The sequence below is a fragment of the Salmo salar genome, chromosome 24 (genome assembly GCF_965601325.2).
Source record: "Salmo salar chromosome 24, fSalSal1, whole genome shotgun sequence".
Taxonomy (NCBI): domain Eukaryota; kingdom Metazoa; phylum Chordata; class Actinopteri; order Salmoniformes; family Salmonidae; genus Salmo; species Salmo salar.
This window is the reverse complement of record NC_138314.1, coordinates 31,570,392-31,584,326: the sequence shown is the minus strand read 5'-3', so window position 1 is coordinate 31,584,326 and position 13,935 is coordinate 31,570,392. Positions and strand designations below refer to the sequence as shown.

The window sequence follows — 13,935 nt, the reverse complement described above, 5'->3', positions numbered from 1 at the left end:
GCATGGGAGAGAACCCCCTCCTCACGACTTCCTGTCTTTCCTTCCTGTGTCCCACCGTATTCTAAGTGTGAAGTGGGGCTTGAGTGGCAGGGCAGTATGTCCTGTATCTACTAGAAACCTGCCATTGAAGGTGATAGATGTGACTTTGCACTTTCCGAGATGCCGCTTCTACGGTCTAACATAGTCATATCCACTAATGGTAGTGGTTTTACATGCAAACATTGGACAGGCATGCACAAGCATGCAGCCATATAGGCTAAGATTCCATGTTTATGGTCAAACTCACAAGGGAGCCATCGATCACGATACAGAACAGTAGTGACATTAGCTAAGGCGTTGACAGTCAAGCAAAGATGCTAGCAGTAACACAGGCGATTTAATTCTCCAACGTCCCGGCAGTCATACAGTGTCATAGGTAAATCGCATTCAGGGGTGAGTTTCCTGAAATCTTTGTAGCTAATTTGGCACTTTTACTCCTCTGAACAACCCAGCCGCGAGAAAGTAATGCCAAATCAATGTTTAGCGGTCAATCTTCTATGTGTGAATGAACTTCAGAATTTGTCTAAGCACTTTAATGTTCTGGTAGTGGCGTGGGTCTGGCATGTTAAGAGAAACAAGGTACTATGTTAGTTCTGAGGCTTTTAGGAAACTCATCCACTTCCAGTTCTGTTCTGATCAAATTGATGAGTTCTGTTTCCTGAAATCTAATTGGTTGAAGATGGGGTGGAGGAATCTCTTTTTCTGCCATCTCAGCGTTCTAGCTGGGGGTCAGAACAGAGGGTCATCCTTTGGCTTCCTTAGCTCTCTCCTGTTCCTATTACATTTCCTGAAACACTCTCTCTCTCTCGCCTCTGCACTTAAATCGCTATGACAGATTTCATGATTTACGATCACTAATGCAAAGATCAGAACACGAAAACCAACCACACTACTTCTGTAAATAACACTGAACTTACTGTACAGAAGTATACAACATCTCTGCTTGGTCATTACCAATAACATAAAATTGTGGGCTATGGTTAAGTTCCTATAACTCACTTTTACTTTAAGAGTTACTTATGTCTGCACTTGGTGGATTTGAGCCAAAAACATCTTGTGGCAGAATATTCCCAGTAAGTAGTCTCCATGCACAGTGTGCAAAATGTTTAAGTATGATGTTTTCGGTGTCTAACAAACTCAATTGTGAGTAAAAATTGGATAGTAACCTGTGTGCATGTGTGTTTGTGTGTTCAGACCCTGAAAGAGGCTAGTGAGAATGCAAGGAAGGACTTCCACCGGGAGGCCGAGTTGCTGACCAACCTGCAGCACCAGCACATTGTCACGTTCTACGGTGTGTGTGTGGAGAGCGACCCCCTCATCATGGTTTTTGAGTATATGAAGCACGGGGACCTCAACAAGTTCCTCAGGTAAACCATTCTGTGGGCACATTCATATTTAGGCCCGATTCAGACTTAAACAATTTATGCCTTTCCTATACACTCCTTTCCTACACACTCCTTTCCTACACACTTCTCAGTAGGTGGTATTCAGACTTGCCTTATGCAGGTGTGTAAGGCAAGTCTGGTTCCCTTGCACGTACTGAATATATTTAATTCAACTGCTGAAAACCCTCCCACTTGCTGGCCAACAGATTTTCTCCTGAAGTTTTAATTCAATAGGGTTTTCAATACATTTATCTTAAGGCATCCCTTTAAATACGATGTATCTTTAATTAGAATTTTATCGCCAGACTCACAAAAATACATAGAGAGAACGGGTTCAGGATACAGGGATCAATGAAAGAAAGCCATCTAAATATATGCATACTCGTCTCAATTTCAGCACCAACTGGTAGATTTTAAAATACTCTGATCTTGTAGATTATTTAGGACAATTTGGGGGACAGGAAAGAATGTATGAAACATTTTTTTAAAGTATTTATGCACGATATATATTGGTGAATCCAAAATACAGTGGCTTGATTCATCTTGAAGGTTGTCATATTGAAGTTGAATCCATGAAAAATTTGAAGGTAGAAAAAAGTGTACAATAGGTGTTGAACAATAGTCCTAGAAATCTAGCCTAATCCTCACTAATCATGGAACTGTATGACAACGGTCCAGTCATCGTGAACCATGCATCAGGCTAGGTGTGGTTTGAGTTCCATAATGATTCAAATAGGCTGCACAACGTTAGCCTAATAGGATTCACTAATGCTAGCGACCCTCAGCAACAACTACATGGACATGACAAAGGAAAGAAAGGTAAACTTAATTGAATGATGCAAAAGGAAATTGACCGTTACAAATGTATGTGGGTATTACTGATGGTGGCTTCCGATAGTGGCTAATATTTAACATGATAGAAATTGTAAAATAAAATGGAGAAAAGCCCAGGCATATAATTAGAACATTCTAAACTGCATACATCAACTTGGCAGGCTTGGCCCTAAAGAAGTCTATAGCTTGGGTCTCCAAATTTCATCCACACAGATTATGAGGGCATACAATACAAATTCTGAATAACGGCACAGCTATTTATACCCTATTTCACTGTGGAAAAGGGACCGCAATACATGTCATGTTGATATGATTTTCAGTTTGCTTCCATACGACTGGTTTCACATTCGTCTTCTGGGATCATAAGGAAAAATCATCTAAAACAATTTGCTATGTGTATTTCCAATCCCCTTCTCCAGACGGATGACTCATTTACCTAGCTCTCATCAATAGTTCTTATCAATTTATAAATGACAGAGCATGGAGAATGCTTTAATTTATATCGGAAAAAATTAAGTAGATGCTTTTTCCATTTGGAACTGGGAGGTTCGCTCCACCTTATTCATGGTTTCCTCTTGCATAAAGGTGGTGGAATTATGAGGAAATTAAGTCAAAGTCAGAATAGGGCGTATCTGTATACACACCTCTCCCACAGATTCATTTCTTTGATCTACAACCCCAACGAATAGCGGGTTAATAGCAAACTATTCTAATGCTTAAGTTAAAGGCCCGAATACGTGTAGAGAGATAAGTGCAGAAAATAGAATTACGTTCCCATTTCCGCGAGTTTAAAGATGCACTATGCAGAAATCGCACCGTCATTTCCTGGTTGATAAAATTCTAACAGTTCGTCTAATTTCAGTTTATAGTGTAGAGAATCATTGTACCATCTAAACTGCTGTGAAATATATTTTCCATAAACAAAAATATTGTATTTTTAGCTGTTTGAAGCTGGTGTACCAAACCTAAAGTACAAGACGGAAAAAACTAAACTTAAGAACGGGACGCATAGAAATAACACACATAGAACAGATATACCGCTTCTTAGACCTGCTTTCAATGAGAATGACAGATCTGTAACCCCCAAAAAATGTATATTGTAGCTTTAACTCGGGTTGGAATCCCCCCACCCCACCACCACATAAAATCCCACTAAATCTCTATTGACTGATGTTGGTCATGATCTATTTCAATGAAGCCATTACAGGAAGTGAGTTAAAACTCTGACCGCAAGAAGTAAAACATTTATAAATAAAGTTGAAAATGAATGTCACCTTTCAGGTTGTGATTCGGAATTTCAATGGAATTCCTCTTATTCCGTAGGGCTCACGGTCCCGACTCCGTGATGATGGGTGACGGTCCGACCAATAGGCCCGTGGTGTTGACCCAGTCCCAGATGCTGCACATCGCCCAGCAGATTGCTGCAGGCATGGTCTACCTGGCCTCCCAGCACTTTGTCCACCGAGACCTGGCCACACGTAACTGTCTGGTGGGAGAGAACCTGCTGGTGAAGATCGGGGATTTCGGCATGTCCCGAGACGTGTACAGCACGGACTACTACAGGGTAAGTGTATGTGTCGCCCTCTTTTTTCTTGGCCCCCTACTACTTCCCTTTGCATGGGCCTCTCTTTCTCCCTGCATGGGCATGAATCGATCAGTAGGCCCTGGGCCTGGTATGTTTAAGAATTTGTTCTTAACTGACTTGCCTAGTTAAATAATGGTTAAATAAAAAATAAAAAATAATAATTATATCTAGAAGATGAAAGCTGCATTGAGCAGTGTTTCTCAACGTTCTATGTTCCACCGGACCAGCAGGCTATATAGTCTGCCTATGTCTCAGAACTGCTTCAATAACAAATAGTATTGAATTGGTACCAGCTAACTAATCAACCGAGTATTTAACTAACTGACTGATTGGTCGGTCAGCGACAACATTCTTTATGGAGTGTCCCGAACGGGAGGTTGAGAAACACTGCAGAGGCCTTATACGTAGATGTCAGTGTATAGGTGTCACAGACCCTGTCTCTTCCACACATTCTCCACCTGCTTCCCTGCCTCCCCTTCTCTTTGATTTCACTATTAGTGTGTGACAACATACAACTGCTATCCACCTCCCCATACACACACCCACACACACAAACACACACACATACACACCCTCTCAGTAAAGTTAACCACTGGAGGAGTCGCCATAGCAACGGGCAAAGGCAGCACAGAGCATAAGTTATATCAGACAGTCCCTATGAAAAAAGTAATTAAATAACTTATATTAGTATGCAGCTCCACTACTACAAAGAGAGAGAGAGAGAGAGAGAGAGAGAGAGAGAGAGAGAGAGAGAGAGAGAGAGAGAAGGGGGAGGGTTGGGGCAAGTGAAATAAATCAACACAAATAAAGATGCAAGAGGAATGGTACGGGAGAAAACAGAAGAGAAGGGGGGCTTCAGAGTGGAGAGAAGGGACTGAGTGTGGAGAGAATTACATGAGAAAAGAGAGAGAAGCCAATGATAGATAGAGATAGATAGATAGATAGATAGAGATATGCCGAGAAAGAGACTGAAAGCTGCTTTCCCCCAACAGTTGTGTGAAGGAATGATGAACAAGGATGTAATAGGAGGGATCAAAAGGTAGACCAGCCCAAGTTGCTTCCTGAAATGGTACCTTATTCACTATAGTGCCCAGTGATGTCACATTGCACCCTCCCAGGGCTTTGATGGACAGCTGTAGAAGCCACCCAACCAACCCAAGAGCAGCCTCTTTCATAATTTCTCTTTAATCCACATGAATAAACAAACCTGTATGCGCTTTAATTACAGACCGACAGACAGGGCTTCATTGCACCCACTCCTGGGTATAAAAAACACAGTAATTCCCAGTAGAATGACCATCTCCATAGAAACACAGGGCAATTCAGTTCAGTCTGCTGGAACAAGGAGGAGGAGGAGTCTCCTAGTGAAGCCCCTCCCATGCAGCCAGTCTAAAGCATCCCAAAAGCTCTCTTTCAAGCCCGCCTGGTTGCCATGGATACCGCGGCCTCTAAACTCTAAATTCACAATTCCTCGTTTTCTTCTTCTTTGAGGTTTTCTGGCACAGACAAGCAGTGGGTTAGTTATTAATGAATATTTATAAGTCTGAGAGCAATAAGATCTCATGGTCTGACTTCAATATTCAACATATTTCTGTCAAGACTCGGCGGTTAAGTTTAGGCATTAATTGCGACTGGTTAAGGTAAGGGTTAAGGTTTGGGATAGGTTTAAAATGGAAGGAAAAAACGAGTGCCTAGCACTGGGATTGAACCCGCGATCCTCGGAGCTGTAGCTCAGATTGAATCCGCAGTCCTCGGAGCTGTAGCTCAGATTGAACCCGCAGTCCTCGTAGCCATAGCTCGCATTTTAAGCCCTTCCTCTATCCCCATCCACAACGTCCTAGCAAGCCGAGAGCCTACTAGATGATATTGTTAATAGGCGCTCATGTTGCCCCTAAGAATGCTGAAGTGGATCTGCCTCGCTCTAGTGAGCTCTAAAAACCATTGGGCCCTCTGAACAGGCTAGTAAAACTGCTTCTCTTAATATTTGATGAACTCAGGATGTTAAGAACAATTAATCAGGGGCTTTTCTACCTCACAAAGTAACACACAAATGTACAAACACACACATGCACACACAGAGAAACACAAACAAGCACACACACACAATCAAACATGCACATACACACAGAGCCATAAACACAAGCAAGCACATATAAACACAAGCAACAAGCATACACACAAACACAAAAAGTGGAGACACTAAGATCAGGAAAGAAGCATTAATATTTCAAACTAAACCACACTAACTAAATGAGACACTCACTGGATGTTGGCCTCAACCCCACTTGACCGTGAATCTATCGTAACAAACATACACACACAGTATCTCTCCTTGGAAACTCAAGTGGGGTTTTAGTTATGTGAAAACACTTAAAGTGAGTTATGTGTTGAGGAGGAGGAAAGAGCCTTTGAGAAGGCGGACTATAGCTAGATTGGTTTTCACAGAAAAACACACACACCGGTGATGACTATCTCTTGGCTTTAATGGACTAGTAAAGTAAAGGCCACTCTGACGAAGAGAGGAAAAGACCATTCAGGGCTGAGTGGGCGACAGACAGCAGTGGCCAGTCACAACTTCCTGTCTTGCGCAGTGTCTGGGGCGGTAAGACTGTAGCTACATTCCAAGCATTACAAAGTCCACCTGTACTGCAGCGCAGTAATTAACATGTTCTTCAAAGTGGATGGAACAGCACCGTCAGGGTCAGGGACATATTTCAGACAGGTATTTTATTGCATGGGTTATAGTTAGATGATTGCTTGTTTGTCACATTAACTATGTACCTTGCTGCAGTAAGGCATTTTGAAAAACTGAGCGTAACCTTTTAGTGCTCATAACTATATTTGTCTGTGTGTTAGACACAACAGTTGAAAAAACAATGTACCCTGTTATTTTACCATTTGCAGTTTTGAACAACTGCGTTTCTTTTAGGTTTCTTTTATTTGCACTTTATTTTAGGGTACTGTTTCAACCAGGGGTTGGAACCAAAATTATTTTCCAATCATTTCGTTCTGAACAGAACCATTCTTTTTTGTTGTTCCATTCTACTGTTCCGACCAGCAAAATACAATATTGAACTGATTCAAACCCCCAAAATGTAACGGTTTATGTCATTCCTTTCTGTTCCTTTTTAAATCTCGGAGATATATTTTTTTTCTTCATTTAGCTCAACATTAAATTACTTCACCAATCAGTGAGGATAGAGCAGCTTAAGCTTGCTATGTAGCGGGCAAGCTATAGTTGTTTAGCCTACATGCATTGGACAGACAAGTGCAGGGCAAGAGATGTGACTGACATTTTGTGTGTGGGAAGAGCAAGAGAGGGTGGAGGAGAAGGCTTGGCTTGAAGCACTGGGCATCTTGTTATGACATGCGTTATCTGAATAAGCCCCACGGAATTATACCTATGGAGGAGCGGCTTCCATAAAGGATCTTCCGAGAGTTGTCTTAACGGAGGACCCAAGCTTGTGTGTGCAGAGCGGCACCAGAATTAAAATAAAAACATATCTTGTCCAGTGTGAAAAGTGATAAATATAGTATCGTTAACTAGCATTGAAAAAGTGAATCCATTCTTCTCTAATTAAAAATCGCACTCCCTAATTTCTGAATCATGCTTGTAACGTCACTAGGGTACAGTAGCCTATGTTTCGTGGGGGGAGGGGCAGGTAGCCTGCACACACGCTGGCAAGGGCTTTGCATAGGCCCTTTGTTGCGTTTTATTGTGGGACTGGAAAAAAATGCCCGAAAAGTAAAAGAATGTTATTAACCAGTTCCCATGCTTTTAAAAATAACGGTTCTGTTCCGGAACAGTATGGATAACTTTGGTTCTGAACCAGTTCCAACCCCTGATTTTAACTGGCATTTATTGACCTAATTTGTGATGGAAAAGTATGGGATTGAGATACCAATGGGTTGGGGTTGGGGTTAGGGTTACATTCTTACCTCAACGAATGCAACACAACTGGTGACTAGGTACCAAATGATGCATAGTTGTGCTTCATTTAATGAACTGCAAAGAAATAAAAAGTAATTTGAAGGTCATTTATGTTTTATGACCATTTTACCAAGTAGTTTCACAGAAAATATATTGTCATTTCTGTACCGTTCAAATAAAGCGTCCAGGCTGACTGTGTTTGTGTTGATGTAGGTGGGCGGTCACACCATGCTGCCCATCCGCTGGATGCCTCCAGAGAGCATCATGTACAGGAAGTTCACCACGGAGAGTGACGTGTGGAGTCTGGGCGTGGTCCTCTGGGAGATCTTCACCTACGGCAAACAGCCCTGGTACCAGCTCTCCAACAACGAGGTCAGTCTCACCTCTAAGCTAACCGCAACCCTAACCCCAACTCTCTGACTATACTCTACCTCCATCGTAGCCTGGGTGCCAGTCTGTTTCTGTTCTCTTGCCTTACAACAGTTCCATGAGGAAGTGTCAAGAAAGCAGAACAGACTAGCATCCAGGCTACCGCTAACTGGAGTCTACCCTCACAGTCAGTCCTTTGGCAAAGCTTTCCAACAGAATGGCCAATTATATTTTACAATACCTTTAATCCCCAACCTTGACCCTATCCTGGTTTGTGACTGGATGGAGTACAGCTATGACCGGAAGTGACTTTTCTTAGCAGGTTAGGACAACATTTTAGCTAACCCTAACCCTTTTCGTAACCTGCTACGTTAATTCTTCTAATCCGCTACGTAAGTTCTCCTAACCTGCTACGAAAAATCACTGCTGGTCGTAGCTGTGTTCCACCTAGTCAGAACCCCCTAACCCCTAATCCCATCTCTGGTTACTTCCCTAAAAAAGGTTGTAGCCCCCTAACCCCAAAGCCAAATTGACTCCTAGCCTTAGCTCATACCCCCAAGGCACGTGTATAGATCTGAATGGCTTCCATCTGGTCTATCAGATGGCAAGATGGAGCTATTTCCATACAGCTTGTATATCAGATACTTACTGATCTATACTGAACAAAAATATAAATGCAACACGTAAAGTGTTGGTCCCATGTTTCATGAGCTGAAATAAAAGATCCCAGAAATGTTCCATACACACAAAAAGCTTATTTCTCACAAATAAGCTGTTAGAGAGCATTTCTCCTTTGCCAAGATAATCCATCCACCTGACAGGTGTCGCATATCAAGAAGCTGTTAAACGGCATGATCATTACGCAGGTGCACCTTGTGCTGGGGACAATATAATGCCACTCTAAAATGTGCAGTTTTGTCACACAAAACAATGATGTCTCACGTTTTGAGGGAGCATGCAATTGGAATGCGGACTGCAAGAAATGTTCACCAGAGCTGTTGCCAGAGAATTGAATGTTAATTTCTCTACCATATGCCGCCTCCAACGTCATTTAAGAGAATTTGGCAGTACGTCCAACCGGCCTCAGAACTGATGGCGACGTGTGGGCGAGCGGTTTGCTAATGTCAACATTGTGAACAGAGTGCCGCATGGTGGCAGTGGGGTTATGGTATGGGCAGGCATAAGCTACGGACAATGAACACAATTGCATTTTATCAATGGCAATTATCGTGACGAGATCCTGAGGCCCATTGTTGTGCCATTCATCTGCCGCCATCACCTCATGTTTCAGCATGATAATGCACGCCACATGTCGCAAGGATCTGTACACAATTCCTGGAAGCTGAAAATGTCAAAGTTATTCTATGGCCTACATACTCATCAGACATGTCACCCATTGAGTTTTGGATGCTCTGGATCGACGTGTACAACAGCGTGTTCCAGTTCCTGCCAATATCAAGCAACTTCACACAGCCATTGAAAAGGAGTGGGACAACATTCCACAGCCTGATCAACTCTATGCAAAGGAGATAAATGGTGGTCACAGCAGATACTGACTGGTTTTCTGATCCACACCCCTACCTTTTGTTTTAAGGTGTCTGTGATCAACAGATGCATATCTGTATTCCCAGTCAGAGATTAGGGCCTAATTAATTTATTTCAATTTACTGATTTCCTTATATGAACTGTAACTCAGTAAAATCTAAGAAATTGTTGCATTTATACTTTTGTTCAGTGTGCATAAAGTGTGCATAAAGTGATCGTAACCTTGTGTCTCCCCCACACCCACAGGTGATTGAGTGTATTACACAGGGGCGTGTCCTGCAGCGGCCTCGCACCTGTCCCAAGGAGGTGTACGACCTGATGCTGGGGTGCTGGCAGAGGGAACCCCACATGAGACACCACATCAAGGATATCCACAGCTTACTGCTCAACCTAGCCAAGGCCTCTCCTGTCTACCTGGACATCCTCGGCTGAGAGAGAGAGAGAGAGAGTGTGTGTGTGTGTGTGTGTGTGTGTGTGTGTGTGTGTGTGTGTGTGTGTGTGTGTGTGTGTGTGTGTGTGTGTGTGTGTGTGTGTGTGTGTGTGTGTGTGTGTGTGTGTGTGTGTGTGTGTGCGCATTTGAAGCTACGATCAAACTCTTTAAGGCAATCAGAAGATTCCCCAACTATTCCCTTGTGCCCTACCCTCTCCCCCTCTCTCTCTCACTCTCTCTCTCTCATACTTTCTTCCTACTTCTACTCTGTCATGCATCTCTTTACCCACCATCTATTTTCTTCCTGCTCAAGAGACATTAAGAATGGTTTGCAGTGGGAAGGCTTCTCCCATTTCTTCAAAGGCTTTTTAACGGCGCCTAAATGGTCTACTGTAAATGGCTAAGAGGGCTGTACTATAGTATATACGAGCAGGCAGTGGGAGGTGCCATTTGGTCCAATTGGTTTCTGGAAACTCCATCCTTCTGTAAATAAAACCCCTGGAGTCCAGAAGAGGTGCCTCCACTGCAGATGGGTGATTTATTCTCTGTACATAGCGGACATACAGCTACCAGACCCCAGCGATGTCCTGAAAAGACTTGAGACGCATTGCTCCATCTGAGGAGACATAGAAGCAACCAGACTATTATTTCCCCTCATGTCAACAAGGCATGACATAAGACATTTCCCCTCATGCTGACAAACAACAACAAATGAAATGCTATAACTAAGTGGTATTCAAAGTCAGGACAACAAATGGGGGTGGGGGGGGCCAAAAAATTAAGAGCACAGATTATTGTATGGGACAATATAAGATAATTTGAAAAACAACATTTTATTCAGTATATTTATTAATTTGTTTCTTTTCATTTTGGTAAGAGATGAAAATGCAATGAATTTAATGTTAATTGTGAATGTAAAAATTCTATGATTTTAAGGTTGTGTCATAAAATTTTGGGTGGGGTCGTGAGAAATTCTTGGGGGAAAAAATGGGATCCTCATAAATTCTGATGGAAAAAATGGGGTCCCCACTATAAAAGTTCTAACTGAGAAAGAGAGTTTGGGCGGGGTCTGTGTGAGATGGTCCTTTCATTGTCAGTGGTGAGGATCTCCGTTTAGGCGTGGTTGGGTCAACTGTGGTAGAATCATGACACACACACACATCTCCACCTCCTTCTACATAAACACTCAAAAAGCTTCTGAAGGAAATTTAATTGAGCATGTTTTATTATTTTAGTCCCGGCCACAGTGCTTTAGCCACGCAGCCCCAGCCCTTGTCAGTAATGGTGTAATGTATATTTCATTAAGGAGCTCATGTTGGCCATTAGCACAATCTCCCCTCAGACATGTAAGACATTGTTTTATGGGAGGGAAAGGAGATGAGGAAGTGGAGAAGGAGAGAGAGACAGCGAGATAGAGAAGAGTGAAGAGGGAGAGGACGAGGCCTGAATGTCTGCAGGGAAATAGAGAGATAACATCCATCATAGTGCGGTCTGGACAGTTTTAGAACCCACAGCTCTTTACATCACACACCTCGCATTTCTATGGGCTCCTCAACCCCCCCCCCCACACACACACACACACACACACACACACACACACACACACACACACACACACACACACACACACACACACACACACACACACACACACACACCACACACACACACACACACACCCCCCCCGAGCATTTTATTGGTTTGGTCATATGCTCATTGCTATTTGTTTTGTTCCATTTATCATTTTTGATATATACTGAATGTTCACCATACGTATTTTGTATTTCTTTTTCCAGTTTTTCTGATACAAATCTTCTGAGGTCTAAGTCAATTCTTTGGTCTGAATCGAGGTCTGAATCAAATTCTGAGTGATTAAATTGATTATGCTGACAGTATTGAGTGTGTATGTGTGCATCCATAATAGTACACTACTTTTGACCAGGGCCCGTATTGGGCTTTGGTCAAAAGTAGTGCATTACATAGGGAATAGGGTGTTATTTTAGACAGACTGTGTGTGGATGTTTGAGTCCTTGCACACAGTCATTGTTGAATTTTCCTGCCTGCCACATGTTACACACAGTAGGTCCAATAGATATCATCCATTCCACAAAGACAGTGGATGTCCTTCTGTACCAGAGCAAATGGAGCAATGCTATACAGGTATTCAACATTGGTCATACAATGATGTTGTGCATTACAAAGCAGCATTGTGTGCAGGGGCCTTCGGTGTGGGTGTAGTTGGCGGTGAGAGAACTGCCAGTGTGAGAAAGAGCACTGTGTGAATACGAATGTGCCATCGAACTAAGGAACCACTCTTAATGCTCTGTGTGGATCTATCCTACATGAACTGGCTAAAGTGGGACATGGAAATGGTTGCTAATGAGGGAAGAAGCTATCAGAGGACTGCAATGGAAGACATTTCTATGTAACTCTCTTCCATCACAATGGACCCAGTCTAAGTCTACTGTACATCCTGGTCCAGTTACTGTTACTAATGGAGCCTTCCCAGAATCCTCTCTGTTGTAGGGTCCAACTACCGATACGCTCTAGGCAATGGGCGGTTCCAATCACAGTGTCATCGATCTCTTTGGTCAGAAATTGACATCTCAAAGGAACTGACAATCACAACCCTCAACAAGTGACCTGTTGCATAGTTATAAACCTCCTCTAGTTACAAATCTCCTTTAGTTACAACCTCATGTTGCATAGTTATAAACCTCCTCTAGTTACAAATCTCCTTTAGTTACAACCTCATCCATGCTGTGAACGTGATAGTCCTAAACATTGGTCTTTAGCTGTGATATACCGTATTACTTTTCTTAAATACAAGAGGACAAAATGAACAAAACTGTATAAATGTTAAAACCCCCTCAGACTGTCACTCTTTAGATTGGAATCTTCTTTGTCTGACAAGGACAAGAGAGATGGACAGTTGCCGTTGGCCACATAACAATGTCTTCTGTTTCACGGCTATACAGTATTTTGCTTGCAAACAAACCTATACAGCCCCATATGACCCTATACAACGTCATACATCCCTATACAACCCCATATATCCCCATACAACCTTATCCAACCCCATACAACCCTATCCAACCCCATACGACCCTATCCAACCCCATACATCCCTATCCAACTCCATACAACCCCATACATCCCTATTACAACCCCATACATCCCAATTACAACCCCATACATCCCTATTACAACCCCATACATCTCTATTTCAACCCCATACATCCCTATTACAACCCCATACATCCCTATTACAACCCCATACATCCCCATTACAACCCCATACAACCCCATACATCCTTATTACAACCCCATACATCCCAATTACAACCCCATACATCCCTATACATCCCTATTACAACCCCATACATCCCTATTACAACCCCATACATCCCTATCCAACCCCATACATCCCTATTACAACCCCATACATCCCTATTACAACCCCATACATCCCTATCCAACCCCATACATCCCTATTACAACACCATACATCCCCATACATCCCTATTACAACCCCATACATCCCTATTACAACCCCATACAACCCTATCCAACCCCATACAACCCTATCCAACCCCATACATCCCTATTATAACCCCATACAACCCCATACATCCCTATCCAACCCTATCCAACCCCATACATCCCTATCCAACCCCATACAACCCTATCCAACCCCATACAACCCTATCCAACCCCATACATCCCTATCCAACCCCATACAACCCTATCCAACCCCATACATCCCTATCCAACCCCATACAACCCTATCCAACCCCATACAACCCTATCCAACCCC

General features: G+C 42.8%; 1 protein-coding gene across 1 annotated transcript in view; it reads left to right on the top strand.

Moving 5' to 3' along the window:
* The window catches only part of ntrk2a (neurotrophic tyrosine kinase, receptor, type 2a), a 54,156-nt gene extending 42,982 nt beyond the window's left edge, over positions 1–11,174 (top strand). The window contains exons 15-18 of the mRNA XM_082968648.1: positions 1,234–1,406; positions 3,582–3,822; positions 7,988–8,146; positions 9,935–11,174. Coding sequence (XP_082824774.1) covers positions 1,234–1,406; positions 3,582–3,822; positions 7,988–8,146; positions 9,935–10,120 — 759 coding nt within the window. The 3' untranslated portion in view covers positions 10,121–11,174. The remainder of the gene's footprint in view (positions 1–1,233; positions 1,407–3,581; positions 3,823–7,987; positions 8,147–9,934) is intronic.
* The last annotated feature ends 2,761 nt before the right edge of the window (positions 11,175–13,935 follow it).